At 39.0% G+C, this 27,405-nt stretch overlaps 2 protein-coding genes across 2 annotated transcripts in view; both read right to left on the reverse strand.

Annotated features, from left to right (window-relative positions):
- Positions 1 to 1,926: 1,926 nt before the first annotated feature.
- rexo1 (RNA exonuclease 1 homolog) lies at positions 1,927 to 15,160 on the reverse strand. Its single transcript, XM_022739135.1, has 16 exons — positions 14,913 to 15,160; positions 11,765 to 13,635; positions 11,547 to 11,648; positions 9,559 to 9,769; positions 9,279 to 9,427; positions 8,597 to 8,734; positions 8,202 to 8,325; positions 7,664 to 7,789; positions 6,638 to 6,778; positions 6,390 to 6,503; positions 6,199 to 6,272; positions 5,613 to 5,723; positions 5,189 to 5,304; positions 4,922 to 5,060; positions 3,816 to 3,936; positions 1,927 to 3,321 (listed from the first exon to the last, which is right to left on the reverse strand). Exons 1-16 carry the CDS (start codon positions 15,100 to 15,102, stop codon positions 3,233 to 3,235), a joined length of 3,816 nt encoding a protein of 1,271 aa, XP_022594856.1. The 5' UTR covers positions 15,103 to 15,160; the 3' UTR covers positions 1,927 to 3,232.
- Positions 15,161 to 22,630: 7,470 nt separating this feature from the next.
- mknk2 (MAP kinase interacting serine/threonine kinase 2) overlaps positions 22,631 to 27,405 on the reverse strand; it is a 13,933-nt gene continuing 9,158 nt past the window's right edge. The window contains exons 11-14 of the mRNA XM_022757753.1: positions 24,601 to 24,795; positions 24,292 to 24,456; positions 24,135 to 24,175; positions 22,631 to 24,009 (exon numbers count right to left, since the gene is read on the reverse strand). Of these exons, the coding sequence (XP_022613474.1) occupies positions 23,736 to 24,009; positions 24,135 to 24,175; positions 24,292 to 24,456; positions 24,601 to 24,795 (675 nt within the window). The 3' untranslated portion in view covers positions 22,631 to 23,735. The remainder of the gene's footprint in view (positions 24,010 to 24,134; positions 24,176 to 24,291; positions 24,457 to 24,600; positions 24,796 to 27,405) is intronic.

Genomic DNA, 27,405 nt, shown 5'->3' on the forward strand with positions numbered 1-27,405 from the left:
TCACGATTTTCAGACATTTTACAACATCCTAAATTTAAGTATCTGATAAATCGATAAAGGAAAATAATCATTAGTTGAAGCCCTAGTCACGATGAGCAGCAGGTTCAGGATTAGAGGTGTAACTAATATGACTAATGACTATTTTTCATTAATTTGTGCTTTTTTTCTAATCGATAGACAAGTGCTTTTAAGGTGTTCTTTCCTAAAGTCTTCCTTCTTCTGAGGAAGACTGCAGGAAGACAGCAGGCGAAACATGTCAAGGTAAAAAAAAAACCACCTTAAAAGCATTTGTCTATCAATAAGAAAAAAGCACAAATAAGTTCAGTGGAGACAAAATGAAACCTTTTTGGAATATTTTTCATGAATCCAAAAATCTATAGATTAAATTCTTGATTAATTGTTTGGTCCAAGAATTGTCAGAAAATAATGAAAGATCTGAATTTTGGGTTCACGGTGACGTGATCAAGTGTCTTGTCTGATCAAAAGTCCAAATGCCAAACATGATATAATTATAGAGAGAACCAGAACAGAAGCTGAGGCTGTGAACTATTTAATCAATAATCAAAATATTTACAGATTCATTTTTTTCTGTAGAATAACTAATTGATTAGTTATTTCAGGTCTATTGGGGATGAGAGCAGCAAAGTGTTTATTTGCTCAAGCTCTCACAGAGATAATGCACCTCTCCATCTCCCAGCATGGGGTCAGTTTCAGAGCCCCGGCCCGCAGCTTCCCCCTCCTGACCCCCACTAGTCAAAGGTGATCACAGGGGACAGAGAAAGAGAGGCACTGATCGAATTTGATAATGAAGACGACCTCTCTAAGCTGCTTTGCTCCACATGTTCAAAATCTCTGCAACACTCAATAAACACTAGGAAGCCCCCCTCCCTGTCACTGGAACATTGTGTAGGTATTGATCCCAGCTAACTGGCTCTTTTAATACCTGGGGTCTGTGGCCCGGCCGGGGGAAATGCATACTGACATGTGACGGGAGGAGCTTAATAGGCAAACACACCGAAGAAAGGATGGGCCTCTCAGTTTAGCATTTCTCTCCCATTTTTTCCAATTTACACATCTGCTGAAGAAAGGAGAATTACAGCCGCTGCACCTGCTGTTAAACAGACATATAGACCACAAGAGGCCCAGCACTGTACCGAGAGAAAGCTGTCACACTGTCACAAACTATTTGTGCAGCAGCAGTGGAAGAAGTATTCAGATCTTACTTTAACTGAAGTAAAAGTAGCAATAAAAGTGTGTGAGAATGCCCCATTACAAGTAAAAGTCATCTTACTTAAGTATAGGTAAGTAAGTCATCAGCAATATGCACTTCAAGTATCAAAAGTAAAAGTATTTGTTATGCAGGCAAACAACATATTGCTGTTATGACGTATTCATGTGGAGGTAGCATTTCACTGTTGTAGTTGGTCAAGTTGGAGCTAATTTTAACAACTGCATTGCAGCACATCATACATGAACGTAATAGATTCAACTGATCTTTTCTAATTAACTTAATATAGGTTTTATTGATTTAAAATTCATTCAGCTATACAATTTCTGATTTTTATATTCAGTACCTATAAACAAGAGTTTTTCTGAGCTCACTAAACTCGTTAACTTTAACTTTCTAAAGAAACATGACCGGCATACTAGCATACTACCCAGCATGCATTGTTTGGGAGGTAAAACTTCTTCTAAGATTGTTCTTTTTTTATAGTTTAAAGGGAACATACAGTTCAATGCAAAGGTTTTAAACACTTTAGACGTTTAGATTTTTATCCATCATGCGACACCATCAGGAAGGCATCCGACCCAAATTCATTCTGCAGTACGAGTATGCCTCAAAGATACAGCCACAGTCATAAAGAACTAACTAGAGACAAGGAGAACAAGGAGTCCTGCAACAGATGCTCTGGTCCCCACTGAGCCCTGATCTCAACATCATGGAGTCTGGGATTAGAAGACAGACAGAAGATACCGTGACAGCCTAAACCCACAGAACAACTGCGGCAAGTTCTCCAAGATGCTCGGAACAACCGACCTACCAAGTACCTTGAAACATTTCATCAATGTTGTGCACAGAGAGAGTGCTGAGATGTAAAGACAGAGCAACATCTTCTTTTAACTAATACATTTTAATAGAAAAAGGATAATCAACCAAAAATACAAAAGGAAACTGCATATTTACAGCACTCAGTATTTTTTCAGTCATTTTTAACATAAAACAGCGTGGTTTAGCTGATACACACTAAATGATAATTGTCTGTAATTAATAACCCTGGCCTAATTCAACAATACTAAGTCTATTTTTGTCTTTATGGAGGAATAACATGTCATACCTGCTATCACTGTGATTCCTGTAGTTTTTATTTCATGCAGTGCACGACACGGAGACAGTGGTGGATATAGTCTGTATTTTGTCTGAACTATAAAATACAGTGATATCTTCCATAAACTTAACCAGTTAGGTAGTAGCAGAGAATTTACATGTCTGCTGAGGTTCTTTTTAAATGATCAAGTATTATAGGATTAGTCAGGTTTGAGAGCCAACCAACAAAATGAACTTGATAAGAACCGCTGTATAAACAGAGCATCAATGACAAGAAACGAGGTGCAATATGAAAAGTGCATTTACATAGCAATGCTCAACAGACTAAGACAATCAATGCACTTAAGTGTAACTAAAACAAGTAATGTGTTATTCATTAGAAGTGAATGCATTATAACACAGATGAGGTACTCAGACTTGGGCCCTATACAACAAGAGCATTTCTATAGTGCAAGTTAGGCTGAGGATACAGCCTGGCATGAATATCATATTTATCATCATCGCTCAGCGGACAATGCCCTGGCATTTTAAGTCGTTTTTCTGTTGAAAGGTTTTATTCATAAACTGTTTGAGGCCTTAAAAGACACCGCTCAAATAACAGAAATACTTTTAAACTAACATTATTTAGAACTGAAATACAAGCAAATGAAAACACTGTTAATTTTGGCTCCTATTGCTTTGAAGGGGCTTTCTGTCCTCTTCTCAGATACAGGAGGTAATAACAACAGTAAGCTCTTCTCAGGCTTTTCTGCTGAAAACTTACCACTGTGTTGAACTAACCCTCCCCCCAGGACTCTGACCTAAACTCTCTGAGAGCAGGTGTAGGCCTCCTCAACTTCTGCCTCCGTGCATCCAACATGAACGCAAGAAGTGGTGCTGAGCAAAGTGGAGTAGAGGGGTCAGGGGTCATCTTTTGACCTTTGCATCCTCCTTGATCTTCCAAACCATTAGTTCCATGCAGGCAGACGCATCTTCACTCGAGTCGTGGCCCTCCACTGGAAACACATGAACAAATGACCATAGAAATTATTCTTTTTTACCTGCATATTGTATTTCCAAACCAAAGTTACAGCAGCATGACAATTTCAATTTGATTACTGGAGATAAATGGTGCACAATATGAACAAAGTAAAAAGAGAACAGTCATGCTGGCAGCTCTATGCAGCTGTACTTAAATAGGCCGACATATAATTAGGGTTAGGGTTGGGATGCCCCTCCCCAGCAGATCATCACACAAGGCAATGGGCTTGTTAACTTTATTGTTGCAGAAGAAGCGACGCCCCGCTTATGGCACTATATAAAACACAGCAACAAAAATGGTTCCTCAACTTGCTGAGTTTTTATTAGTCTACAGTGCTCTAATTTTTAGGCAAACTATCACATCAACACACAAATTCATGGATAATAATACACAATTAAAATAACTCTTATTATAGAGCTTACAAAAAGCAACAACACAAATGCTGGTAGTTCTGTGTGATTTTCTTACCGTTGTCCTGGATGATGCGTTTGAGGTGATCAGCCATCAGGTTCTTCAAGGCACGTTTGTAGGGCAAGCCAAGGCGGTGAGGGAACACAATGGCTGTGTCTACAACTGAACTGTGGATTAGCTAGAAAAGAGAGAGTGAACTGTCTTTTATTTCAGCTCCATAGCATACTCCACAGTGTCTCAAACTGGAGGCCGATGAGCAAACTGATTCTCCCTTTAAAGCTAGTCGGCTACAGATACCTCCTTATTATGACAGAGAAACACAGATGTTTAACAGAGTTAGATTTCATTCTGTTTGTCCACACTGCTGTGGTTAACTTAAAAAACGTCTTTGTACTTTACAAGAGAAATACTCTAACACCTGTGTAGACTTCCTCATATGTTCTGAGTTTCAGTTTTAAGTTACTGAAAATAAAGCCACAGAATCACACTCACTGTACATCATGTGAACCCTATTCATTAACATGTTTCAGTCCTCAGACTTTCACCAGGCAAAATTCATACACAAACAGCACCATACATATAAAGGCTATAGGCTTTCACCCAGGATAACCTGCAAATCAGAGGATGCCAGCAGCACCTTGTACGTACCACTTCAGCTCTTACATTTGTAATAAACATGCCAATTATAGAAAACCAGTTCACCTTACACAATCACTTTAGCTTTAAGCTACATTAACTCTTAAAAGAAATCTGTCCCATATTACACCATGTAGCCTATAGGCTTTTAAAAGAAGAGGAAAGTGTTGCTCATGTTTACTAGTGGGGTAGCTGTGTGATGTTTGTTGCTATGATATTCTATTTTGAGTAATAATTTCCTTTCAGAAATGTTATTTGGGTTCACTGTGCATGTTAATAGGTTAATATGTTAAACCCTCCTCTGTGTCATGGTTGCACTCTTTTTACCATAAAAAAATCTTTTCCTACTTCATGTTTTAGGATAAAATATGTTTTATAGTTATTTATATTCTCACTCAGTGTTAATTTAAGCTGCTTGGCAGTCAGACATCTTACAAGCAGTAACAAGTATCATAGAAAGTATCACTTCCAGACCAATCCAAATTGTTACGTATAGTGTCTTGACAATGAATGAAGAGCCACGGTACCTTCAGAGCGAGGAGGTCGCTCTCCAGACTGTGTCCTATGAGAATGGACTCAGCACTGAACATACTGAGCAGCACGGCCTGAACATCTCTCAGGGTGATGGTGGCGCTCTCCAAGTCCTCCTCTGTCACACCTGAAAATCTGTGAGTCATGTGTGAGACACATATTAAATTTACAACACTGTGATTGTTTTCAAAGACTACAACTGCTCACCTACAATAATTTAAGGCAGGGCAACAACTAACAGTTATTTTCAATACCAAACTGACCGTGTGTTGTAGTCGACCACTTTGCTCTCAGGTTTGACAAATGTGTCATAGATAACTTTCATCTCTGAGTCAATGACCGTCACCCTCGTCAGTTCCAGGCCCTGTTTTGTGTAACACTGTTTCCAGGGAGGGGAAAAAAGAACAAAAACACAAAATAGAATGAAAACCGCATCGGGCCTGTGAACTCAGGAAATAGAGCAACACACAACTGTGTGTTGAAAATAAAAAAACATTTCTAAGGACTTAACTTCACCAGCTGGAACTAATATTTGCAGTTATGAAAGAATGAGTGACTCTCTTTGCTTGATATGAATAAAACAGGCCTATAATGAATTAACTCAAGAGTAGGGGGTTAAGGTCAATTGTGCATTTACATTAGAGGTTTTCAGAAGGTAAACATTTTGGAAACTTCTGTCTCACTCACCATCTCACAGTCCAAAGCAAAGACCCCACCATTGCCGCCTGGTGGTAGAGGTTTACTGAACGTCGATACATAGCCGTCTAATGACTCTTTACGTCCATCCTGAACATGTTGCTGTGGGAAGATGAAATGTTTGAACACAGAGGATGATCGTCAAAAGTAAAAAAAAAAAAAAAAAACTGTGACATATGGAAATAAGAATTTATTCTGTAAGTCTTTAAGTGTTTTATTTGCATTTTCAACTGGAAGGCACTGAAATAAAGGAAACAGACTGACCCCTAGTGGTTAAATGGCAAGTTGTCTTCAGTACAAAGTCAAGTACTTCAAGTTACACAAAAGACTTAACTGTAATTCTGATAGTGACATACATGCCACAAATCCATCCCAATGAAAAGAAAAACATATCTCAGAGAGAATAAAAGCGGGAGAAAGAAGAGTTGGAAAAAACTGAACTAGTTGCTACGCAGAGACACATCACAGTTGAGGGGTTTTATAAAGTCTGAGCAAAGCAAAGTGTAGGACAACTCAAAGATAAGAATGCTTTTGGTAGCATGTTGTAATTTTCTTCTGTGATACGTTCTTATGATACCTTTGAAACTTGGCAACCTGGAGAGCCAACAGCAGCAGCACAGCAGCTGTAGTTGGTCTCCCAGCCTCCAGCGACTGATGCAGAGGAAGAGAAGAGTCAGAAACAGACAAATAAAAGTTGGGGATGGCAATCAATGATATAAAACTGATGATCATCAACCATTTACACTAAATAAATGTGAACAAATTTACCTTTATGTCTGCGTAAACGTCCCCAGTGAAAACTACATTCCTCTTTCCGTACACAGTTGCCATTGACATTGATCTTATATTCTGCTCCACATCTACAGCATATCTTGCTGAAGGCTGGAAAAACATGACAGAGCCTGTCAACTGAAAGTCAAATTATTGCTGGAGCGTATACTGTATATCCATGTCACTCATTTAGAAATGAGCAATTGTCAGTGGTGAGAGAGCTGTGGGGACACGTTGATACTTACAGTCTGCAATGGCCTTTTTCTCTGGGAGGTTGTATATGACTGCCTTGCCAGCAGCTTCTGGGTTTGTTCTTGGGTATCCGTGCTCCTGGAGCTGCTCCTCTGTCATCAAGTATGCCTTCAACTTCCTGTACAGTGTGGCTCCTACAGGGAGACAGAGCAACAAGTAAAAAGATGTTGTCTTTATAAAATAATGTCATAAAACATACACTGAACAACAGTAGTGGTGGCAGATTTTTACTGTTTTGACTACTGAAGACACAGTGTTTGTGCATCACTGGGACATCTGTCCCAGCTGAGCAGGTGTTTCCTGCAGCTGTACTGACAGTAAACAATGCACAAGTCACTCCCATCATGTAGATGATGTTATTGTTGTCTTTCAGCTGCTCCTGTGAGGGGTCACCACATAAAACCGCAGTCTGCTGTCAGGAGATTTGGGTAACCTGTTTCATGTTTATTCAGTGATTCAGTGACAGGTCATTTACTGTTGAAGGGTGCAGCCCTCTTGATGAGGGAAAAACGGCTCAGACTTTAGTTAATTGTTAGATATGTCTATATAATGTATGTTCTCCAATGTTTAATACTTTGGATTTTGACTGTCCAATCACTGAATAGCAACAGACAGAAGTGGAAGCTCTGCAATTTAAAATGAAATCATTCTTCTGTGTTATTGAATTTTTCATTCAAGTAACTTGGTGTTTACTTAATTTGTTCCTTAAATTACTAATTTACTCTGATTTGCAGTGAACACGGGTCATGTCAGTGGTTAAAAAAGGTTTTATTATGGAATAAGACCACTGTATCTCATAAACTGTTAACAATTAGCCAAGAATTGATTGTTAATGTGGCCAAATATCAAGTCAAAGTGTTTGTCTTTTTTGCTCGATAAATAATTTAAAGGATTTCCTGTTAATTACACAAATTAAAAGTGTTTTCAGCAATACTAAAGTATCCTTCATGGTATCATGACTGAGACCTTCTGTGGTTGGCTCAGTCTAGAATAAGGACAAAATTGTATTTTTTCCTCACCAGTGAGTTTCTCCTCCTGCTGTTTACCCATCCTGTTGACAGTGAAGCTGGTTGTAGCAGCCAGCCGACCCCCAAGAACTTCCTCATGGGACTGGGCCCTCTTGTTGGCAACTACACCCGGGTCCTCTGTAAACAACACACACACACACACACACACACACACACACACACATACACACACACACACACACACAACACACACACCACACACACAAACCACACAAACACAAAACACACACCAGACAGACACAGACAGACAGACCTAGACACAGAGACAGACAGACAGACAGGAGCAGACAGACAGACAGACAGAAGGAGGGACAGACAGAGGGACAGTCAGATAAAAACCATTGCATCTCTTTTCAGATGCTTGAAACTTGTTTCCATGCTCACATATGCACAGTACAAAAACTGATATGTTAATGTTCAGTGTATCATAATTATCAATTTCTTCATGTATGTAAACAAAAACACTGTGTAAATACTGACTGACAGTAAGTATGTATACTGTATGTTGTGCTGCACTGCGCTGACATACTGGTGACAGGCGATGGACAGGAGCTGCTCTTGCTGCGCAGCTTCTTCAGAGTGTTGACAGCTACGTTGAGGTAGATGTTCTTACTGCTACTGCGCTCATACACCAGCCTCTCCTCCTCAAGAGCCTAAAACAAGAATTACACTTCTGTCAATGCCTAAACTTCAGCTTGCTCTACTGAAAAACAATTGAGGAGTGAAAGAAGGGGTGTATTTGAAGCCTGAATTTTTATGAGCAACCATCTTCTCTCAAACAATTTCCAAACGATACACAGTTCTAAACTATTAGATATGTTAACGCACAAGAAATGACTCAAAACAAAACAACACATCACTCTGTTAAATGAGGTCAGATCACAGTACAGGGTGGAGTTGCTGGAAAGTGAATGTTATTCATACCATCTGGAAGGCAACTTCCTCTGATGGGCAGAATTTGACACATTCATCTATGAAAGTGTTGAGGTAGCGCTGGCGGATGTTGGTGGGAACTTTGGCCCCAAACTCAGTGGGGATGACAGGGCGCTTCATTGAAGAACTCTGAAAAAGTTAAAATATAGAGAAATTGACATTGACACACCATAGATTAAACAAACATTTCCCACACCTACTTAAACATCAAATTCAAGGACTTTCCAGGCCAAATTCCCTCAAATTCAAGAACCCAACATTGCATAGTTTGAGACACGGATCAAAGTTAATTACCGTTACAATACCTAGGAATTTTTATAATGAGAACTAGCAGGCTATACAGAAGCTCCCTGACAACAGCTAAAAAGAGAACACTTCTCCATTGTGCTGTGTTACAGTGATGACGTAGCCTATTTACAAACTTAGGTAAGTTAAAAAAAAGTATCCAAAGAACTTCAATTTCTGTTTTTGCACAGAATAATAATAATCAATTCAAGCACTTTCAAGAACCCATGTCATTTATGTCTATTTTAAAAAACTTTGCATTGATTTTTTTCTCAAATTCACAAACTTTCAAGGGTATCAATGACCCATGGGAACCATGAAGAAACAAGATGGCCATGAGAAAACAGTACTAACTAACAATAATAGGCTATGCAGAAACCTCAGATACCTTCATGGTGGGGGTGTGTGCCAGCCTCTTCGTCATTACAGTGGACGTGGTCTTGGACAAAATACCGGCTGTGGTTTGAGCCTTGACAGTCTGATGAGTCTGGCTGGGGGATAACACTCGACCGACAGCTGGTTTAGCATCTGCAGAACCTAGTTAGACAATCACACAAACATAGATGTGAATTTGAAAGTCAAAATGGTTCATTTTCTACCGCTAAGCAACAACAAATACAGACTAAGCTATATCCTGCTACAATATAGAGTGGTGGAGGCACTCGTACTTGTTTTGGGGGATGCTATCTGTGGGTTGGGACGGTGTGCTATCCTCTTCCTCTCTCTAGAGAAGCTGGGGCTGGAGCTCTGAGAGGCAGCTTTGACTGAAGCAGAAAGCTGAGCAGCCTGCTCCTGTGCCATCTGCATACGCTGATAGCAGACCTCCTGGGCTGTGGGTCTCTTGTATGGCCGCACCACAGTCTTAGAAGGTGCTTCAGTCTGAAAAACAAGAACAGGTTTTGCTAAAAAGTTTACTACTGTGCTCTTAATATGGGAAGTATGATAATTAGTCATTAGTTATAATAATTAAAGCAATAACTGTAAGATGGTTCTAATGGGAACACCCAAAATGTGGCTTCTTGTCCATATTGTAATTATACATACAGTCTAAGCTAACTCCCTGTGGCATCTCTGACTGAAAGCCTGGTAATGAAAATCAGAACACAACTGTATGTTTTTCCTCTATGAAAATGAAAATATCTGGTAGCATAACAGCTCATACAGTACTGTTCAAAAGTTTTAGGTATTATAGATTTTCAAATTCTTATCTATCACGCAAACCATCAGGGAGGCATCTGATCAGTCCCAAATACATTCTGGAGCATGATAACAACCCCAAATATACAACCAGAGTCATAAAGAACTATCTTCAATGACAAGAAGAACAAGGACTCCTGCAACAGATGGTCTGACCCCCTACAGAGCTCTGATCTCTACATCATGGAGTTGGTCTGGGGTTAACTGAAGAGACGGAGACGCTGAGACAGCCTAATTCCACAGAAGAACTATGGCATCCAAGATGCTTGGAACAAGCTACCTGCCAAGTACATTGAAAAACTGTGAGCAAGTGCTGTTTTAAAGGCAGAGAGTGGTCACAGCAAATACTGATTTAGGTTTTTTCCGTTTACTGTACTTTGTCTGAAGTTAACTGATAAATAAAAACTATTCTTAGCACAGGTCTACATATAGTGTCACATCTGTGTTTCATTTACTGACAATGCTGATTTATTTTTAGTGTATTGGGCTGGTAGAAATAGGAGTAAAACATGTCTATAATTTTAATTATGGTCAGTTGAGAAATACACAAGTTGATGATTATTATTTAAAACATAATATAAACTTGATTATATGAAACATTTTCAACTTCATGTGGACAACAAAAGCTACAGACTGGGCCTTTAATAAAGCACCCTGAGAAAGTGATGGCCCACTGATCAGACTACGAATACCTCAGCTGACTGATTAGCTCACTACCCATTTGAAAAACACAGATAGCTGGTTGTTTAACATCACATCAGATAAACTGGAAAACCCCACCGCCACCACAGCTCTGCCACAATATTTTCACTTCATGCTTCTTTGCTTGTTGTAATGCCTCCTACGTAAGCACTCCCTGCCTTTGGCAAAGATTTTCTATTCAGTCACTATTTCATTTATTTGTCTGTCCAATTCTCTTATTAGCTTCAAATATAGATGTATTGTGTGTTTTCTTTTTCAGTTAAGTCTGATTTATTTGAAAATGAATAAATATTTGATGTGAACAATTGCATCCCCTATTGATGATATATAATGTCTTATATGTAGATTTCCATTTTTAGGGGGTTCAAAAGTAATGGCTTATTTTACCCTCAAGGACCAGCTATGTTGATCGACAGCAAGACAGGCCAATCGGTTAGTATATAAGCCCCACTTACACACTAGGACTGATTAACACTAGAGTTGTGTGACCAAACTGCTTCTCACCCAAAGGGCTGTGTGCAACTGTGGGCAGATTTTGTACATTCACTCCTGTGGTAAAGCTGGATTTACATTGTAACAGAATTTGTACTCCTCTTAAATACTAAACCAAACATGATTTGTATAAAAGAATTGAATTGAATTGCTACATCCTGTGATAAAGTTTTATAACACAGGAAGAGATATAGTGGGTTCACCCCTGCCTCGTGACAGCATTGTATGACAGAAAAAAACAATAAAGTGAAGGTGACAAACTTACATTTCCTTTGGCAACAAAATGAGAGACTCTCTTCTTTTGACCAGGGAAGAGAGTGGTTAAAGTGCTCTCTGTGCTTTTCTCCTCCTCCGAATCTCTAGAAGGCTGAGAAGGCAGAACATAGCATGCTTATTCAAATTTCACTGACTGGCATGAGAAAATCATGTAGTGAATGAAGAGGACTACAGCGCAGCAGTATGGCAAGAAAGAAACATCAATACCTGTTTAGTTTGCCTTCCCTTGTCTTCCCTCTTTACATCCTTGGATTCATTGAAGATCCGCAAACACTCCTCCATGGGATCTGAGTCAAAGTCCAGATCATCCTGGAAACTGGAGAAGTCGATTCCAACATCGACGACTTCATCCTTACCTGCACTGCTGCCCTCCACACCACAGTCACCCTCATCATCGGAGGAAGACGGAGTCAACTCTGATGCTTTCCTCTTGTTCAGACGCCCCCTCTTTAAAGCATCAGCGGATTTTCTCACCAAAACTTCCTCTGCTTCTTCATCATCGTCGTCCACCTCCATCGCTTCCACCTCATCTGGACTCTCATCTCCAAACAGGTCAGCGTGGCTCAGATTCAGACTTTGCCGTTTGTCCTCAAGCCTTTTCCCATTTGATGAGCTGATGTTTTGCTTCACCTTATTGCTGTTTGCAGAACTCCCTTTACTATGACTGCTACTGCTCCCACTGCGAGAACTGCTTTTACTAATTTTCTTCACATCCTTTTCTCTTTTACTACTATCAAGTTTACCATTTTTATGTTGGTGGTCCTTATACTTGTTGTATTCCTTTTCCTTGTCTAATGTTTTGGGTTTCTTGTTTGAACCATTTTCTGTATCTTTATCTCGTTTGCTTGAGTCTGTTTTAACTTTTTCCACAGCTTTGATCTTACCGTCACTTCTCTTTTCGTCTCTGCCCTCCCTCTGAACTTTATCACTTGTCTTATTCTTTACTGTGTTTTTTCTATCATCTCTCTTCCCAAGACTCTTGTTCTCCTTTTTTGCAGAGTCCTGGTTTGAGTTCTTTATTGAACCTTTGTTCTTACTACTGCTGCTACTACTCTTACTACTAGATGTTTTATTTATGTCTTTGTCAAGTTTATGCATTTTCTCAGATTTGCCAGTTTTCTCGTGACTAGTTCGACTAGACACCTTCTTTTTCTCTAGATTGTCCTTTCGTTTAATATCTTCCTGGATGTCTGAGTCCTCTGCCAAGTCCTCTTTATTCCTCTGTGTCAGTGCATTATGTACACTTTCAGTTCTCTCTTTTCTCTCCTTCCTAAAAGAGTCACCAGCTGATCCAGTGTTGCCTTTTCTCTGCTGGAGATTGCTAAGAGAGGTGGGTCGATACTCTGTTCCAGAGCTCTCCCCTTCAGAGTCAGAGAAAGTGTACTTTTTTGTGTCTACACTCTGCTCCCGTGGCTTTTTCACAGCTACAACATACTCATCATCTGACAAATCAGACATGGGTAGTTTGTGTGTCTTGCTCCTGTCCGTCTTACCAGCTTGTGCACTCTCGTCCCTCTTGCTTTTCACTGCAATTCCTGCCGAGTAGTTTGAGAGTGGGTCATATTCCATGTCTGTTGATGGTCTTGAATTGTCCACAGTGTATTTACACTTAGAGGAGAATGCGCTGCTTGAATACTTTGGGCTGGGAGGGGGAGAGGGGAGTTGGTGAGCATGTGTCCGAGTAGGAGGTTTTTTCAATGAAGTAGGAACATATTCCATGGAGTTACTGTTGTTCCCCTGGTTGTCTGAATCCAAGGTGTACTTGCTGCAGCCAGGGGTGGGATTATAACCCCCTGATGTTATCTGATAACTCCCAGGATCATATGCCATGTGTGAAGCTGCTGTTTTACTTTTAACTGCACGAGATGAAGATAATCTAGTATTCTCACTGGGATCATATGGTTCATCCCCAAAGCGAGAGAGCTTCCTCTTCTCCCTTTCCACCTCACTGCGGACCTCCTCGATGGCCTTGTTGACCAGCTCCAGAGCACCAGTGATGTCTCCTGAAGCAGCCGGCTTTCCATTCTGCTGCTCCTGTGGCCTCACTACTTCTGGGTTGAAGGGATCATAACCTTGTTCTGCAGGGATACAAGGAAAATGGTCTTAATAGAATGGAACTAAAACACTTCTTAATATTAGAGCTATCAATTAGAGATGCACCGAGCCAATCAGCCCCAATACTGAGCTCATTAAGATGATTAGGTACCGAGTATGATGTCATTGATGCATTAATTATTTTATATGTCCATTGTAAAGTTTACTGTGGACTGCAGAGTTTGGAAAAATAGAGAAATGGTATCAGATGTGTATGCAATATAGGCAGATACCTTTAATTTAGGTACTGGAATTGTTATTCCTTCTTTTAAGTACAATATCACTAAATACTCTCAAGCAAACTCCATTGGAAGTGTTAGAGGCAATTAAAAGTTCTGGACAAAGCTAGTTACTTTTTTTTAATCAAACCACCATGTCAACATTCAAAAACTAACTTTAACACTCAATCTTAATAAAGCATCTTAACAATCATGCAACTAAAACATGCTCAGGAGGTCTATGGAAGAGTTTGATAGGGAAACTGTACGTCGGTAGGTAGGTTACTTTATTTGTACACATAGGTAAATTTGTTTTACAGTAAGAGTCATAAGTCTTACACATACACACTTGAATGTTAATCACACCTCTGAGGGCCATCAGGGGCCAGGAGACATATGTATTTTAAGTCCTTTGCACTACTGCCTTGTCTTTGCATTATGAGACAAAACACTGTTATGTGCAGACACCAGACACTTTATTTTTCAATTATAACTTCCTTGTCTTCTCAATTTATTTGTGACTATTTTGTCTCAATGTACAGTTACCATTTACACAGTTGTCAGTTTATTAGGTAGACCTAGCTAAAACTAATGCAGTCAAATAAAACATTCCTTTAATACATTCATTAAGGTTAAGAGTTTTTGTTTATACTATATTAAAACGCTGTTAATTCAGGTATATGATCATTCAGACTGAATTAGTTTTATCTAGGTGTGCCTAAAAAACTGACAACTGAGCATGTTGCTGCCTACAATATCTGGTACCTTATTTTGTTTCTACCATGTACTTCCTATCGATACCTACGTTTACAGAAATCGTGGGGTGACAAACTGAGAGGACGCACCATTAGCAGATATCTGCACCATGCAAATATAGCTAACGATAACAATCACTTTACACGGTTGTGGTTTCGTTTGCCTATTTCCTCACAGTTTCAACACCGAGGTCCAGTCCACACGTCTTTACCTCCTACTCAGCCGGCTGCGGCGTTAAAGTATTAACGCATAAACTCTGTGTTTAATATTAAAAAAAAAAAAAACACCTCTCTGTGCGGAGTGGAGGTCTCTTTGCTTTTTAACGTCTGCTGGTGCTCCGTAGGACGGCCGTCTCTGCTGGCTGTGCCTGAAGTGACAGTACGGTCTGTTACACCCATTTCTGCTGCCTTTGCCCTCGCTGTAGTCCGTGTAAAACGGACAGTCAATCCCTCGGAAGAAGCCGGTGGATCTTAACATTATCTCCAGATGTTCCTCTCATGCCCGCATGAACCAACTTGGACGTTTTTCTGCGTAGTTTTCGTCGTACTGCTAAAGCTTGAAGGGGCGACGGAACAATAACAACGTCCCTACGGTGCCATGTTGGATTGGCAGGGGAGGGGAGGGGGGTGATGAAATCTCGCGTGAAGGTCCACGTGTCTCGTTCCCTGACGTCACTGAGTAGCGGAAACGGTTAAGGGCCCATGTAGAAATTAAGAAATTAAAGTTTTGTAGTGTGTATGTAGTATGTGCTTAAATATGTGTAAAGTTGGCTAAAGTAAACCTCAATACTACTCCCAAAAATCTGCCCTTAACTTAAGGCGAGTGTTATCAGTCATTAAAACATGAGTTTATGGAGAGGAACGTTCATCTCTTCTCAACATTATTCCGTTTATCAGGTCCCCCCCCCCATGACTGTTGCTAAGCGCTTCAGCAAAGCATTAGCCATGGAACAGAAACACCTGGCTGTGTTGCTCATAGGATGGTTGTGATGTAAAAAGGGAATGCTTTGCTCGTGTTTACAAAGGTAAGAGACAAGTGTTTTAACATTTTATTTCTCAAGACTCCAGAGATGGGTTGTCAAACGGTCTGTAAACATGGTCCAAATAACCACAAGCATTTTGACGTCATTTCGACATTAAGGGAAATGCGTTTATTTGCCTTCTTGCCAAGAGTTAACTGAGAATATCAATACCACTCTGCTTCCATTGACTGGTGGACCTGAAGCCTATTAGAAAGTGAACAAATGCATTTCCCCAAATATCTAACTAGGCTACTGCGTCACATGTCAAAAGGATCAATTACCAGTGTTCACTCACGGCCCCCGAACACATGCTAAATAGGCGGTTACATTTTTCAGCATCTCAAAATTAAGAACACATTAGCTAGTATTTTTCTCTTTTTAACTTGAAATAAGCAAGTCTTTATAGACTTATTGAAGGTCAAGTTAGTTAAATATTTCTCTCCAGAAAAAAAAAAAAAAGGAAAATGTAGAGGCAGACCAATTCACAGTACAACCCATCTGCTATATTCCTATTCTTAAGTTACTGCATCTGAACAATTACCTTTTTTTTTTTTTTATTCAGACTAACCAGCAACAAAATGTCTTAATTCCTAGTTTTTAATCAAATTCACAGATGTTCAAACAGGACCTAAAACAAACTTTACAAATCCTAAAATCCTTCATGATACCTACCTCCAGTTCGACTCTCAAATTTCAGACTTACAGGTGCTCAGGATTTTTGTGCACTCCATACAGACACCTGATCCAATCAGCTCCAGTCGCAATCATCATCATCATCCTCAGGTGTGCTGGGCAGCTAATCACTGACATAGTAATTGAAACTCAGTCAGCAGCTAATCTTTTTGTTTTTGATGCACAGGCTATGTTTTGGTTATTTAGATATGTATATGTTTTGTTTGTTTGTTTTTTGCACACAGGAAGTAAGCTACTAAAGGGCACATACATTTTCCAAGTTTCTTAGCTGAAATAAATTCTTTACTCAACATAAGTATTTGGACTCATGGCTCTTATCTTTTTTTGAAGCCCTGATGCCCTGATGTCAAAATGTTTATTTGGTCCTTTGGTTCAGTACATTTGTACCTTTGCTTTATTATTGACATCATGACTTTTTCTGTTTTGTTATTGTCAAGAATCTTTTTTGTTTAGTTTTATTTTATTTATATTTACTTTTTTATTATCATATTTAAACCTTTGAAACTTTCTATACATTGTAAGAAGAATACTGTAAAATGTACAGTAACTAGCTGGCAGCAATTAGCAAGTAAGTTGCCCTAGTACATTCCACAATATGCTTACTGTAAATTTAACCACAGTACCTATAAACTACTGTAATTTTTATTACAGTAATAATTACAGCACTGTAATTGTCATCACAGTAATAGGGTGCTGTATTGTTTATCACGGTAAATATTAGACTACTGTAACAGGCATTTTTGACATTTTAATACTGTATAATAAATAACTAAAATAATTACATATTTTAAAATGAAGACACTGTTTTCATCACAAAAAAATAATTTATTGTATCACTTCATTCACCTTTCAATGTTTTACATTTGATAATACATAGGCACTAAACAGGTCTTATTTAGCATTTTTCATTTTGTAAACATTTTTTTGTAAACAACACTGCACACTTTCCTGAACATAATATCATTTATACTGCTGAATTCTTGTATTTTGTAGTGTTTCTTATGCAATCTGTGACTTCAATCTGTTTTGTCTTCTAATATCTTGGGAAAATGTCACTTTAACATGTATTCCATTGGATTTTTTTTATGTCTGCATCCATAAATAAATCATATTGTTCTACAATATAAAAATGATAATCATTTTTCAGGTGGTAAAATATAGTTTGTATATATTTGCAGATACATATTTCTAACAAGTGTCAATAGCTGGGTGCTAATTATTTAACTTCAAAATTTACCCACCTGATATAACTGTTTCACAAGTAGAAAGTAGCCTAGTATAAAAATACATGTCTTTAGAGAATTTGGAAAGTCACCTACACCTAGACAATAGCTGAATGTTTTACACAGAATATATACATGTCTTGCAAAGCTTAAAAGATTGGTTTCAAGCATGTTTTTTCCAGCCTGCTGTTGACAATAACATTATAAAATGCTTTTGTATGTGATTTTTTTGCAAAAGCCATCTTGAAAATGTGCAGTACTATTATTCCAGACCTTTGACCTTATGTAAAATTCAGATGTAGATATGTAAATCAATTAGTTAATTGTGAATGATTAGTCTGTCTATTCATTTTATTCATTTTCTGCTGCTTATCCAGGTCTTGGTTATGTTTAATGATTGATTAATAATATTATTAGGAATTGTTATATGCTGCTGGGAAAACAAAAATGTGATTGAATATCAACACATTCATGCAATTGGGTAAATAATTCTAGGCCTTACTTACACTGGTTTTCATTTCTATTTTTATATATTGGCTGGTATTTTTGTGAAGTGAGTATTAAATTGCATTTTTTTGTGTTTTTAAAAAGGGTCCTAAATGTAACTTTGATGAAAACCGAAGATACCATGTTTACAGCTGAAAGTCTCAGGCTCATAGCAGCTGTTACAAGTTCAGAGAGAATAATAAGAAAACAAAGGCAGTCGAATAATTAAATTACAGGATCCATTTAATTTAAAAATTCTGCAGTGAGTGTTAAAGACTTTCTCATAGCAACATCACAAGTGCAGGTGTAAATAATAAAATTAATGGCTGAATTTAATTCAGCTGCTTCCCTTTCAGGGTCCTGGTGTTGTGCATGCTGGCTCGTTGTCGCTGTTATGACTTACCAGGACACTTGAATAGAACAGAACCATCATTAATGTTATTAGTAACATGTGCTTTTACTACCACAAGAAGGTCAAAGTGTCTGCCATGAAAAAGGCCCATTGCAGACATCTTAGATCAAGTGAAGTTTATATCTTACCGTGTTTATTGTAATTAAACTCAGTGCACGTGTATAGGCCTACATATTGTTTGTCTGTGTTTTTCTCAGACATGGCTGCTATTGTATTGGTCGAGTTAAAAGATGTAATGAAATGGAAAGCCAGGTAACTGCATTGCTACATTATTTCACACTGTTCTTCTTGCCATTTATGATTTGAAATGAAGACCAGAACCAAAAAGGATCTTCAGGCTAAGATGATCTTAGCCCATAGACTTAAGATAGGACTAAGATCACCTTAGCCCTAAAATGCTTTTGGGAAATAGTATCCATCTAGTGAAGCACTATGACAATAAAATAATTTATCCAGGAAGGGTTGAGCATATTCTTTTTTCTTTGAAATGTGCAAATAGTTTATTATTTATTAGTCTCCAGTCTCTTGGATCATATCAATATCCATGTTTCATCAGGATGAACTTAATTTGTTTTCACTTTTCTTAACTAAGTTACAAAGAGCTTTAAAGGGGAAACAAAATTAGCTAAGACAATTAGTGTCGGACAAAAGACAATTAAGTCATAGAGGATTCCTGTTGTCTAAACATCCTGTTTTCTAAACTATCTTCAAATAGAACTCACTTGACCTTTTTCAGATCTAAGAGTTGAATCTCATGACTTGAAATCTCATGATCTGTGGCTCACAAAAGGTTGATTTGTTCAGACTTTTATGTAATGTTTGGTGTCATCACATTAGAAATCAATATTTACTTTTTATCTATTGACCGAGGACATAGTCTCCTATATCTGTATTAGATTAGATTAGTTTATCATAACTGAATACCCAGAGGATACATTTTCATTTGAATCTTTGCAGTGTGTTTACGCATGCAGCTGTTAAACACTCCACTAGAGGGAGACAATTGCCTGTGAAGTTACTCAGCAATCAAACATGTTTTGCTGGAGTTTGTACAGAAAACACACTGCTGTTGCATCATTTAATTTCCTCCTGCCATATGACGTTAGCAATGCTGAAATAGAAGTTATGCAATTGACACTTTTTTTTTTCCTTTTGTGATTTGTTGAGAGCTTTGTAATTTGTTTCTGTAAAACATGTAGAAAAATCAAATTAAAAGGGAATAATAGAGGAATCATCATGACACAAAAAAATGTTGTAAATGTATACAGTGATAAAAGTCAGTCAACTAACCAATTAGCTGACTAACAGAAAATATATCACATATTAATCACACATTTGCTGACGCCACCTATACAATGTAAGGATTTGCTTCTTTTTTATGTTTCACATATTTTTAATCATGTAAAAATACATGGGTTTTGTACTGTTGGCCAGATGAAACAAGACATCTGAAATCATTGTGCCTTGTGATCTAAGAACTTATGATGGGCATTTTCCACTATTTTTGACATTTCATAGAAAAAACTATTTATCCATTACGCAAATAAATAATTAGCATATTAACTGATAATGAAAATAATTAGTTGCAGCCCTTGTTGATGGGTCAAGGGAACAAATCTCTGAGGTCGTCAACAGTATCATTATTATTATTATTGTATTTATTATTACTATTAAATTATTATTATCATTATTCTCTTCAGTGCTCTCTTTGCTCATTCACTTAAAGATTATCATTGGGCCAAACCCATGTTATTTTTAAGTACTTGAGGTAATACCAATAATATTCCTACTGACATTATTTCAGTCTGCACAGCTGATTTTAACCACAGTATGACAAATCCTGACTAGTAATAGTGTTGAAATGATACACTGGCATTCAGTCAATTCAGCAGAAGTCATTTTTTATCTCCAGGGAAACCATGAGGTGACTTACAGGAGCTGTAGCTCTTGCAGCAGGTTGCATCAGTCTCATCAGATTGGGCCCAAATTGCTGCGAAGAGCGCCCCTACAGCCACTCTCTCAGCATGACTAATGCAAGGTGAAACTACCGTCACATTTCAGTGTGTGTGTGTGTGTGAGGAGACAACTGAGCTCATATTTACCATCAGCCAAGGACATATGTGACATAGTCAGCTCAGATATCAGGGAGTGTTACTGATAAAAGGATTTACAGCACTGAATCAGATGAAACAGCCTCAGCCGAGAGATAAGACTGGGTTAATATGGAACTAGTGATACAGGAGAACATCAGGGAAAGTACAGTTGTTTTCACTTGAACCTTCCTGGCTTTATGAAAAAATATCAAGATGTTACAGAAACCAGACAGACAAGTGTGTAGTTCAAAACATTTTATTGCATTTTTTTTTTTTTTTTTTTTAGAAAAACAATACAAAAATCTGCAACTGTCATAAATGTTGCCTTGAGTGAACTGCAATCATTCACATGGTACAGTAAAGTGCTTATTTTAAATCAAAATTCTTTTTGTACTTAAAGGATGTATTTATTTCAGATTTCTTCCCAATGAACACAGTGGGTTTGGGGTGATTCAGACAGTGTTAAAAATCAAAAAATTGTTGGAGGACTATCAATTTAGACAGAATAACCCCACACCATGTCCATGAAATGAACTGTTCATAAAACATTTGATCAGTGTTGCTGGATTGTAAATGCTTTTGCCTTAGGGCTACATTCAAATTGTGGGGAGGTTGATGAACTGTCCATTTGAATAAATGACTGAATGAATTTTAACACTTCCTTACGTCAAAATGACATACAATATAAAAGTTGGTAGGCTTGAAGATATCATTTTGTCCCATTATCCCCAATAAAAGGCAGTCCAGAAAGCTACTGCCATTTGACAAAAAGTAGAAATGGTCATGACCAAGAAAACTCTCATATACCATTCAGGATATCACAGAGTATGGCCAAAGTCTGTGCGTTTCTGAGTATCCAACCCTATCAAAAAGTAGGGACTAACTTGTGTGATGCTCAAAGGGGAGAAAAAGGCAGAATACTGAACTGTATAGGTATTTTAAAACCCCAAGATTGCCTTGATCATCAGCTTAATGCTTTGAGATTACTGATAGCAAAGTAGTTTCCCAAATGGAGAAGAAACAGCTGCATACACAAATTCAAGTAAGTCTTATTATAAGACATAAAACCCCATAACGATGCATCTGTAGAAAGGTATTTTTAGAACTATTACAGTGTCCTAGTATCAACATAATGGGTCCTTTGACACCATTTCCAGAGTACCGTCGCTGCAGTGCTGGCAACAGGACATGGACAATCAGAAGTTCCCCACTTCTCACTGCTAGGTGATGGATCACATATTCAATGTCATGACTTGAACCCTCTTTGGTGAAATGGCTACAGTGTTGTGAGACCACCTCATCACCAGTCCATTACCTGTCAGTCTTAGAATGAGCTTTAACTTAATCTGAACAATAACAAAAAAAGATTATTGCCAAATCTTACATTTATAAAAAAAAAAAAAAATTAAAAACTTGCCTTCACTGGGCATGAACGCTCCAGATGAACTTAAACTCTTCTTTCGATCTTCTCACCTCATACACCACATACTCTGAACTTTTAAAAACACAAAACATTAAAAAAAAGAAAAAAAAAGAAAAAAAACAAAGGAAAACATCCGGTGTTTCACCTGAACTGAACAGCACCTGCATGGAAATCACCACATAGAAAATAGAAGCTTATTAACAGCCATACAAAAAAGGGGAGGGGTAGAGGGGGAGAAGAAAAAAAGAATAAAAAAAAATAAAATAATCAGTGTGGCACATTGACATGGAGTTCTCAAACATCAAAAATAAAGTAAACTTAATACAGCTACACATCCTTGGAAGACTTTTTTTTGTCGTTTTTCTTTTTGTGGAATGTTTTTCCTTTTTTTAATGTTTCTTTTTAGAAAAATCTCATCTGTCTTATTTTGTAATGAGAATTTATAATGTCATTTTTAAATGGGTGTGTCATGAAAAACAAGACAATGGTGAACCCTGGAAAAGAAATGATGGTCCAAATAAATATATTTGATCAATAAATGACACTGATCACATTGGCCAAAATGTGCTTTTCAAACTCCTGATAGGAGCTTTAACCTTTACTACCAAGATATTTAAGGTTAAGTCTTATGCATAAATTGAGTTGTAGAAAAAAAAACAAAAAAAAAAAATATGAAAAAGGAAAAAAAAAAAAAAAAAAAAAAAAAAAAACACAAGTTCTGGTTGTGGCAAGGGGACATGTCTTGATTTCTCTACAGTGAAAGTAACAATGACCCAGTTTCACTTGCCAGTTAACATACTGTATAGTCAGCCTCTACCAACATACCAGGTATACTTCAGAGCAAGCTCAGAAGTCTTATTTTGGGGCAGGCATGCATCATAGTTTAATTTAATACCATTAGACTTGCCTGATGGTGTCATAAACACTATATATATATATAACAAACTGTATGAATTGGTGCAACAGTAAGTCATGGCTGGCTGGGTACAGACAAACATTCTTTGCTTTCAGAGCATTAAGTGCATGGCCACCAGGCTGGATGAGTGTGTTTCATCTCAGACATTTACAGAGGAGGCTCAGTTGTGAGGAATTTGTCTTAAATGAAGGAAAAAAAAAATCTTTGATGAGTCCCCAGCCACACAATGGACCGCACCAGGCACGGACAGCATTGGCTTACAGCCCTTCCAGCCCCTTATACTGAATCCCTTCGAGACAGGAACAGCCTTCATCTTGGCATATTGCATAAGCTTGTACGTATCTGCAGATGGACCATTCATGCATACACATACAGGCAAAGAGAACATTCCAGATAACTTAATTCACAGTGGATCCAGTTGTAACATGGGAGCAGCACAACAGGTTGTCCTTTGGTGTCTGAGCTTAGTTTCGAAGATAAGTGTTCTGATTTCTTCTGAACTGAGTTATATGAAAAAAGAACATAACAAAAATACTTCTCTCTCTCCCAAATCATTAACTGGCCCTCCTCCCCAACCTGGACGAGCACATATTTGTGTGTTTGCTATATGCAGGCCCTGGGCTAATGTGCTTCAGAAGTGCTGCAGAAGGGCAGAAGGCATTTAGAGGAAGGGCTGCAAGCAGCATCTCCCTTTACAGAGAGGCAATAAAGCCTGAATGGCAGAGGAACCAAGGCCAGCTAGAGTCAAAGAGAGGGGCCAGAACTGGGGAGGGAGAGTCTCAGGGGAGTCTTAGATCTGGACTTGAATCTTAACGGAAGGTTGGAGGTCAGGGCTGACCAACTTCAGGCACAGTCTCCCACAATAACCAGAGGGGCCAAGAGCTGACGGAGCTCTGCAGCAGAGACAGGCCCTCCCTTGGGCTGGCTGCTTCGCTGCCTGCGCCTGGCCAGCTTGGAGTTGGAAGGAGGAGAGAGGCGCATAGAAGAGCCAGTAGCAGTAACAACAAACGGGGCTTCTTGCTGCTGCTGATCTTCCATGCCATCCTGTTCAGCCAGCTGCCGATTCACAGCCATGGCTTTGTCAGCAAAGAATGTCAGATCCCTGGCATTGCTGGTTCTAATGGACAAGAATATGAGACAAAAACAGCCAAAATGTGAACAACGTACATATTTTAAGTTGCAAATATATCAGTGTCAGAGGGAATAGAATCTTCTGTAGCTGTAACTCTAATGCCTTCTCACCTTTGATGCAAGATAGATGTTGGCAAAGTGTCAGACGCACCCTGAATGAAAAAGATAGATATGTTTATTGGCTAGAAACAAAACTCTTAAACCACAACATGAGAAATGTGTGAAAAAAAAAAAAAATGAACAGATGGCTTGGTGGTTTTAGACTTACCCCCTGCACCCAGGGGTGCTGCAGCACCTGGCTGGCACTCAGGCGGTTTTTGGCATCCCGAACCAGAAGTTTGGATATTAGGTCTTTGGCACTTGAGGAGATGTGAGCCCAGTCTTTCTCTGGAAACTCGTATTTTCCTTCCTGGATACTCTCAAATAAAGTGTTCTGAAAATGGACACACATTTATTTATTTATTTTTAAATCAATTACCTTGACCTGAATGGAGAAGATTGATAGTGCTAAAGTTTCACTCATGTCCTGCAAGATATAGGAAGGGTGAAGGACTAAATGAGTGTGTCAAATTCTTACCTGGCAGGTGTGGCAGGGCTCCCCTAATTCCCAGCCACAGTCACCACCACAGCGGCCTACAAATGGTGGGTAGCCACTCAGCATGATGTAGAGGATGACTCCAAGGCTCCACAGGTCACAGCGCTTGTCATAAATTGTAGCCTCCTCACTGAAGGCCTCAACCACCTCAGGTGCCATGTACTCTGCTGAACCACACTGTGAAAAGACATGAATACAAAAAAAAAAAAAAAAAAAAAACAGTGGTTCAGTTTGTCAGGCCAGAGGGTGACAAGTGGAAAAAACAAACTACAGCAGAAAAAGAGTAAAAAAAAGAAACACAGGTTCCTTGGTTCCTTTTGGCTGCTATCCACATTCCTTCATTCAGCTGATACCTCGTGGTTGAAACTCTAAAGCCTTTGGGCGTACTCTTTGGTTGTGCAGTGGTGGTCTGGGGCAGCCTATGTGACAGTCACATGCTTATCTGCCGTGATGATTTGTTCAAAATGTACTATATAGCTATTCTAGCCTCTCTTCATGTTTTGAAGACACAAAGTAGGAACGTTGTGTACAATTGCATATCAAGGGTAGAGAAAGACGGCTGAGCTATAATGAGGCAGGTTAGTGTGGGTAGGTAACAGCAGTGAGTCACTGCTATGACCATCCAGCTGTACAGAAGCCAGGCTGAACTGGCTGACGGCAAGGATAGGCTCAGCTCTGATGGTGCCTTGTTATGTAGCTAAGAAAAAAAATTAGGCCAAACACTGAGCAGGGAAAAGAGGATTGGCTGTCCTGCAGAGACTGGGCTGAGCCCTTGCCTGTTACATAACTTGGAAACACAAACACCAAATGCTGTTTTAATACGTTAGGAACAGAAAAGAGGAGCAGGTCGCTAGTTCAACAGGACACAGATATTTATGGATAAGACATTTTAATGCTGCCTTATTCTATTAACTTAAAAAATAACATTTATACATATGAAGTGAACCCTGTTTCACTTCAAGAGTTGGGATTCTTTGAAATGTGTAGAGGGTGTCCTAACAGACAGCATCTGGTATAAATTCTGAGAACCTGCTCTGAGAATACCTGTTCATTCATCCATCCTTTGATTTATTATTATTATTATTATTAAATTATTTTTAAAACTATAGTATACAGCAATGCACATTTTGAAATATTTGTAAAACCTGCATCCTGACAAACCCCTCTGGCCTATATCCTTCTTTCATCTGTGGAGGTGCATGTTTACATTGAGCAGGCATCTATTGTGTTCCAGTGCTATATCCCAGCTGTCTCCTAACTCCACCTCCACCCCACTGCACCCTTATGTAATGAAATTTGCTGCACAGGAATCTCAGACAAAGCTGCTTCAGTCGGAGAGAAAACCCCAACCCCCACATTTCCACCAACAACATCGTGTCTGGGGCGACTGCCTCCACAGACAAGCTTACAGGATTCAGGCCAAATACTGCTGCCACACACAGACAAATAAAAAGACACAAGCACAAAGGATATTTTTGCCTACCAAGGTGCCCTAAAACTGAAATGCAATTTAATAGCTGTGCTATCAAAAACAGCTATCAGGGCTAATCTTGTTTAAAAGCCACCCAAACACACTGCCAATCAAAGACAATTCAAGATTAAGAGCCTGTCCAGGACTGGCTGCAACTGTCACCAATAAGAGCTGAGAGAAAAAAAAAAAAGAAAAAAAAAAAAGAGAGGGGTAAACAGCAATCATGGTTCTGGCACAGCCTCAAATTAAACTCACATTTGTTCTTCCTGTGCTGCTGTTGCAAACACCTTGTGCACTTGCATCAGTCACATCCTCCTCAAACCTTCCTGTAAGATGCAGATAGTTAGCTAATCAGCTGCTGTTATCACAGGGTTGGTTGGTATTGCAACCTGGGGCTTTCCTGAAACCATGTGACTAGTCAGACCATATAGACAGCACTGATGACGCACACCTCTGCTGTTTGTCAACTACAGGATTATCTGAAGAGGCTTAGAGGAAGGGGACCTGTTCTGTCATTATACAGCTGTACCTGCATCTGTGACATGAACAAATAACTGATGCGGTTCCTTTAATTCTCTTTAACTGTCTAAGCTGCTGGTGTGGAGTGTCTTCGTGTTGCAGTTCCATCCAGTTCACTACTGCTGCACATGAGCATTGACATTTGAACAGTCAGATTTATTTCATGCCGAGCAGATGGGCAGGCAGTCACTTGTGCAGTGTTCTTAGTAAACTAAAATTAGCCGTTTCCTAGAAAAGGTCCTTCTCCCGTTCCCTGCATTCCTGGTGCTTATACTGGAGAGCACAAACACATTCACAGTAAACATTTGTTACAGCCCTTCGATAAAGTTGATTCAATGGGATCAGGAACTTGAGCAATAAATGCGCAACCACATTATATTGTGCAACAGCAACTGTAGGAATGTGGGCAAATGAGGGGGCAGGGTGAGAGTGCCAATAGTGAGATGAAAATCAGATAACATTGTTCCTGTGATCAAGGCAAAGAAAACAAGCCAGAGCGCATGAGCAGCCTGGGTATTTGTCCCTCCCAGTTACCCTCCCCCTCCCACTGTTTAGCCAATCACATCTCAGTTGCTAGGTGTGGGGGGGGGGACTGTAGGAATGTGGGCAAATGAGGGGGCAGGGTGAGAGTGCCAATAGTGAGATGAAAATCAGATAACATTGTTCCTGTGATCAAGGCAAAGAAAACAAGCCAGAGCGCATGAGCAGCCTGGGTATTTGTCCCTCCCAGTTACCCTCCCCCTCCCACTGTTTAGCCAATCACATCTCAGTTGCTAGGTGTGGGGGGGGGGGGGGGG

Source organism: Seriola dumerili, unplaced genomic scaffold, assembly GCF_002260705.1.
Source record: "Seriola dumerili isolate Sdu_G_001 unplaced genomic scaffold, Sdu_1.0 BDQW01000002.1, whole genome shotgun sequence".
Classification (NCBI taxonomy): Eukaryota; Metazoa; Chordata; class Actinopteri; order Carangiformes; family Carangidae; genus Seriola; species Seriola dumerili.